Source organism: Mercenaria mercenaria, chromosome 15 (assembly GCF_021730395.1).
Source record: "Mercenaria mercenaria strain notata chromosome 15, MADL_Memer_1, whole genome shotgun sequence".
Classification (NCBI taxonomy): Eukaryota; Metazoa; Mollusca; class Bivalvia; order Venerida; family Veneridae; genus Mercenaria; species Mercenaria mercenaria.
In genome coordinates this window covers 14,812,971-14,819,728 of record NC_069375.1, presented here as the reverse complement: position 1 = coordinate 14,819,728, position 6,758 = coordinate 14,812,971, and the positions used below count along the sequence as shown (strand labels likewise).

General features: G+C 33.9%; 1 protein-coding gene across 1 annotated transcript; it reads right to left on the bottom strand.

The window, feature by feature from the left end:
• Positions 1-3,649: 3,649 nt before the first annotated feature.
• Positions 3,650-4,546, bottom strand: LOC128548704 (uncharacterized membrane protein YttA-like). The gene has a single exon (XM_053524072.1). The coding sequence runs from the start codon at positions 4,544-4,546 to the stop codon at positions 3,650-3,652; it is 897 nt and encodes a 298-aa protein (XP_053380047.1).
• Positions 4,547-6,758: the final 2,212 nt, after the last annotated feature.

The following is a 6,758-nucleotide window of genomic DNA, read 5'->3' as shown; positions in this document are numbered from 1 at the left end:
TGGAAAATCAACTGGTCTTGGTAAAATAGATGAAAAATATAACACTACAGAACTTTCTGCATATGTTTTAGCACATGTGATTAAATTGGAATACAGGGAAGATATTTCACCAACTGAATAGCTGTTAACATCATTTGTGCCAACATGAAAAATAATGTTATCATAATTGAGATTAATTGATCCTTTTGCTATTTTGGAAGTCAAATATGAAATGGTGGCTCCTGGGAAAGAACGAATATCTGTGTCCCAAATATCTTTAACGTGTTTGGCCATGGAATCCGAAATGATGAGGCACTTGTTGATAGTTGGATTTCTAAGTTGATTTATTCTAGAAACTGAAGAGAAAATGGGGGAAAAAATTCTTTTATTTTCTGTCTGATCATATACTAAGAGAGCACAAGTATGATCATTAAAATTGCAACTTATCACTTAACGAAAGTAAAATACTGAGTTTGTCTTCTACTGAAAGTGAAATATATTTTTTATATACGTCTGACTGCCAATCGCCTAAAATTTGAATTTCATCTGCAGCAACATTAGCTCTAAAGGCAAAGGTTGCAAAACCTCTGCGAAAAGAATGTGAAGAAAATCTTGATGAGTCATAACCTAATTCTGACAGAAGACACCGAAATCTATTTTGGAACTTATGATATGTGACCGGTTTGCCATTTTTCAAGCAAAATAACGGCTGATTATCTTGAGTGGTAGGAATAAATTTTAACATATTGTAGTATGCTGCCACAGGACATAATACTGAAGATTGTAACTTAAGAAGAGGTGTTTTTAATGTACGTTGTCCGAACTGAATAGTTTTTGACCACCTCATTGTCACACATAAATTATCCCCTATAGGAGAAATATCACTTCTCAACAAACAACGATGTGATTCAATATCAGATTTAGATGATGGAACTAGATTTGACTTTCTGGCTACCAAGAAGAAGGCAAATAAAAACAAACACCAAATAACAGAATCATCTGCTTCTGTGCAATCAAGCATGTCATGTAATTTACTCAGAATCAAAGGAGTTATAGGCTCTGCTTGTTTAATACAATGTTGTTTTAATCTAGTTAATCCCTTTAAGGATAAGTTAATAAGAAATTGATTAACATGATCTAGAGAGTAACCCAACATTAAATGCATGGTCCTAACGCCACTTAAATAATTCCTAATGCTATCAACTGATTTGAACGATCTACTCAAAAATTGAGCATACAATTGTAATGTGTATGTTTCAGCAGGTAAATACTGTAACTGAAAATATAAACAGAATAAAATGAAAGATTCCCATTGAATCTTTAAATTCTTCCTCGAACTTGCTGCATAAGCTGACAAATTTGATACTTTGAGATCTTGTTTAAGATCTTTAAACTGTTGTTCTGAAATAGAATTATAACTATTCTACCAGAGATTTGCAAACTGAAATAATTCATCTGATACAAAACATTCATAAGTTTCTAAATGACTGGTTAAAAACTTGAAATCTTCTTGATACTTTGTACTTAAATGCCATCTTGAAAGAGAATCTGCTAATCTATTTTCTTCAGTTGTTAAATGTTTAGTTCTAATTTCACATTCGTGAAGAGCTGACAAGTAACAAACTTCTCTTAAAGCTTCCTGAAAGTTTTCTGACCTTGACCTTCCGGTGTTTAAAACCTGACACACTGACTGATTATCGCAATACACGATAATACGCTTGCTTCTAAATTCCTGGCCCCATAATTTTAAGGCAATGACAATAGCTATCAATTCTAACATACCAATATCTAATTTTTTTTGCTTAATTTTTTCAGGGAACTCTGAGTGAAAGAACGAGCCATTAAAGTAACCTCCACAACCTGTTAAACAACTGTCAGTGGAAAAAATTGCATCTGGTTTTGACCAGTCATGATATAACATAATGGAAATACCATTATAACGTAACAGAAATCTGTCCCACCAAAGTAAGTCCTTTTTAACCATATAAGGAATACTGGTCTGAATATTTGGGTGTAAACCATGTATGGACCGTAACCAATTCAACATTCTATTTATGAAAATACGCCCTGGCCTAACGCAAGCTGCAACAAAATTTAACTTTCCAATCAGAGATTGTAACTCCCTAAGAGAAGCAGTTGACTTGTTTAACCAAAGAGTGATTAACTTCTTAATTTCATTTAGTCTATCAGTTGTAATCTCCATTGTCATGGAGTTGGAGTTGAACAAAACTCCTAAGAAATTCATAATTTCTGATGGAATACAAGCTTTTTGTTTTGATTCTTCCAAGCCTGCTTTCTCTAATACTTCTTTAGACAATAAAATGCAAACCAAGCCTTTTCTCTACTTTCCACACCTGCTAAATCATCCAAATAGTTCAAATAGCTACACCAATTTGGAACATCATGAATGAAATTGCATTTGTAACTCTTTGACAGATAGCCGCAGCGTTTCTAAGACCCATAGATAAAACTGTATCACAGAAAATATGCTTTTTCCAACGAAACGAAACTAAATTGTAGTCGCCTGGACAAATATTAATTTGTCTGTAGGCTTTTCGTAAATCCAACTTGAACATTAAACAATGCCTACCTTTTGCTTTTATTAATTGAATAAAATCATCGATCTTTGGGAAGATTAATTCTATTTCTTCACCTAAATATCTATCTTTACAAATAAAATCATTGACAGCATTACTCTTTGGAAAACTGAGATCTAAAATAATTCTTCTTTCTTCTGATTCCTTTTTTGGTACTGAATTCAGGGGAGAAATTTTTAAGTTATCTGTAAAAGGATTGCTCTTAAAAGGCCCAATAATAGAATGACTTGCCTTTTCTTTTTCTAAATATTTTGTTATTTCTGCTGGATAATTTTCAGCCCCTTTATGATTTTTGTGTTTCCATAATTCTAATTGTTTAAAAGAATTTACATCACCTTGGAAATCTAAAGGGAAACCGTATTTTAATAGATCTATAACCAGAGTATCCTTATAACCTATTAACATTCTGTTCCAAAATTCATCATTTATTTTGTTATTAACCACAATGCGACAACCTTGAAAATTATGTTTACCGGACTCTTTGACTTTTGTGTGTAAATGAACCATATCTATGGATACATTATCAACTTTGGTTTTTGTTACTTTACAAATCTGACATTTTTTGGAGTGATAACAAAGTGAATTTTTATTATTACTCGTTTCCTTTTGTTCAATAGTTTTATCAATTTCCACTAAACAAAATTTTGGAAGAAATGTATTAACCAGTTGTTCATTCGTCGTACTAGCTTCCGAAAGTTGCGCAAAACCTGTTCTAAGTCACTTTTGTGTGTGTGGGCAAGCACTTGAACATTCCGGATGCTCTAATTTTTTATTATCCTTTAGCCAGCAAGAAGCACAAATATGTTGTGCCCACCTTTGTTTTCCCTTAACGACCATCAAGTGGGACATGGATTTATGCTGACATTTGTTTTTCTGGTAAAGAGGGCAGAACCATGTCTTATCATCCGATTGTTTTTCTTCCTTACTTTTAAAACCTAATCTTTTTGTTGTAGGGGGTTGAAGATTTCTTTACCGAAGCTCTTGACAAAATATTGGTTTCCACATAATGAAAGTCATCTCCCCAACATTTGTGACCTAATTCTATTTCTCTTAGAATTGCTGCATACAAAGATTTAATAGTTTGAAAATCGTATGAGCTGCTTAAATACATTAAACGTTTCAAAAGTTCTAATCTTGCTTCTTTTTCCTTCTTTTTGGTTGTAGACTGAGAAATGATTTCCAATTCCCCAGCCACAAATAAAATTGAATTCTAGAGAATCGAAACTGACTTTTGCAGAGACATGCTCATAACGTAAGTATGCCTGTGGGTATTTTTGTCTGAATTTTACATGGTCAGAAGATTTTGCAGAAATTCCAGATTTTTTCTTATATTTTCTACTTTTCTTTTTATGAGAAACTGAACTGTCTGAATCTGAACTACTTTCTGAATCTGATCCACTATCCGTATCAACTGTTTTTGAATTTTTCTTTTTACTGTTTTCATCCTCTGCTGACTTAGATGTTTTTAAATTATTTCCAGACTCGGTAGAATCAGAACTGGACTCTAAATCGGAATCTGTTTCCGATTCTGAAGCCAGCCCATAGGATTTTAATTCTTTTTGTGCTTTAGCGCGTAGCTTCTTTTTCTTTCTTAAATTTTGCAATGTTATTTTACTGTCATTAACTTTTTTAACAGGCTCACCTCGTAATTCTGCTACAGACTTTTGTTTCCGAGCAATCTTTTTCTTCAGTTTACTTATCTGTGCTTCCCTTTGAAGCTCCTCCTCTTCTTTCACCAGTGATTTGTACTCACTTTCTAGCGAAGCTAGCGTTTCCTCACTTGTACTTGTTCTGGACGCTGAAACGTGAGAAACCATCTCGGAAACATCTTCTCCACCCGTTTCGTGCGAAGTTTGGTACTCGGCAGGATCTTCCAGTTCCTCGATTCCGACGAATCCTTCAGAGTTGACCTTATTGTAGTCGTGCCTAACTACCGACCTACCCGACCTTTTGCTTTCTTTTCCAGACATTTTTCCAATTTACAGTCAAATTTTTTAACAAAGTTTTACTTTACAAAGAATTTGAATGTTTTACGTCAAATTTACTTTTCGAAACTCCTTATGGTTTTCCTACATTTTTAAAGTTACGTAAATTATTCTAATCCAGATTTAAACGAAATAATTTTCTGTTTTGAAAACCAGAGAAAAACTAATTTCGACGTGACCAGACTAATAGAAAAAACAGAATGAAGCGCCAATTCAAAAATACCTATATATTTACTTATCTATAACCTATCAAAGCAAAGAAAACAAAATTCAAAATGACCAATCAATTCAAGAATTAAAGAATCCGTTGACCAACCAAAATTATTGACACAACAATAGGACTGCTTGATTTTGACTGAAGAAAAATTTTGATGTTCCACATAATTAACCGATTTTAATGTAAACAATAAAATACGCTAAATAATAACAAATACATGTAGTAAAAAGACAATTTAACAGTTTGAGCGAGGTTTATAACGCGATAATTATTCAAAATAACCACAATGATCGTTAAATTTCGCTTGAAGTGATGTTTTATGGCGAAATTAAGAACTAGTGATAATTTTCACAATAGACTAGCAAAATTTAATGACTAGAGACATTTTGGTGAATGACCGGAAGTGACACGTGGTACCGGTGTTCCGGTATATCAGTGTTTTTTGTTATCTATCAACCGGTAATATAGTGAAAAGACACGAAGTCAGTAACTCGCCTAATGTGCATCCGTGGTCTACTCGAATTAGTCCATACCCTTTCCGCAGCTTTAACGTACTAAAACGTATTAGCGTCTGATAGCCCCTTTACGCTTCATAGAAACAACATGTATTACACGATATTTATTTTGAAAATATTTCTGGAAAGTCTAGGCCTGCAGCTCTCAAATATGGTTATATCTCATATCTGAGGCATATACTGACACTCTCAGACAACATCAGAAATAACATTTTGATCGATTTGATGAAGTTTCAAAATTATCAATGTACCCTTGGTCCGTTACGGACCCCTGTGGGATTTGAGTTTATCCCGAGCTCAAATATCTTTTCGTATATAAAAAGCTGACATGCCGTACTAAAGCCCAGGTAATTTCAATTCGTAAGAAAGTGCTGAAAATTGGCTCCCCAACAGCAAAAATAAAGTCCACGCGCATACATTTAGACGGAGTGACCCCTGCGCGTGACCCCTGACTATCTACAAAACAAAATACGGCTTTCGTTTTCAAGTTTAGCATTTCTACTTTCATTTTTTTTACTTCCGGAAATAGCTGAAGGTCGTGTGACGCCATTTCCGTGTTGTCGAAAACATATATATATGCCTGGCGAGATTGCATAAATATGTGCTGGCTGTCCTAAAGTTATCAAGATATTGTGCCATTTTCTCGCCTGTTAAAGGCTATTTTCGTGCCAGATATAAGCTTTATTAATGCTTGATTGTAAAGAGGAATGTCTGTATATGTCTCTTAGCTAGGTTAAATGCTTCAAAAATTGTTTGAAAGCTATTTGGTAAAATGAAAGTGAGAGTAGTAGGTATTTCCCGATGTCTATCTACGCAATATTAACAATATTAGCGTTTACATCACGTGTCTCATTCACGTGATAATGTTTTCATTTGCATCATGGTTAACCATATAATTTTTGATATTTTGTGATTGCCTAGAGACAGACCTTCAAAACAAGGGTAGTCTTGCAAGACGTGAAAGGCTAGAAATGCTGATAAATCATGTTTCATATAAAAATTGGAGCAGAGGCATTTAATACCTTCTGACCTAAAGGTGAACCGGAAACAGTGATAATTATTGATAAACTGTATAATTGTATAGTCACGGCAAAATTTCTTACTAGGGTAAATTGTTCTCCTTACTCGGAAATAACATCCCAGGACTAAAACACGAGTCATTTTAACTTATATTTTACATGGGGTTAAATTTCGCTAGTCTTAGATGACATTTATCATTCTTAAACTCTCGCGATAATTGTTAAATTTCTCATCTACATATAGCTCTTCACATTGACGGAACAGACCATTATCGTGTTTCACTAGCGCAACTTAAGGTGTCCAAAACAGGGCACCATACAAATGAAAGGGAAAGATACCCATCCTGTGTGTACATTTAAAATTACTGTAACATTATCGTTTTCGAACGACAGAAATGTTAACATGTGAAATACATGTAATTACATGTAGTGCTTCCACCCTGCTA

What these genes read in the sequence shown, in the direction of transcription:
- LOC128548704 (XM_053524072.1), bottom strand. Translation starts at nt 4,546, where the DNA reads ATGTCTGGAAAAGAAAGCAAAAGGTCGGGTAGGTCGGTAGTTAGGCAC.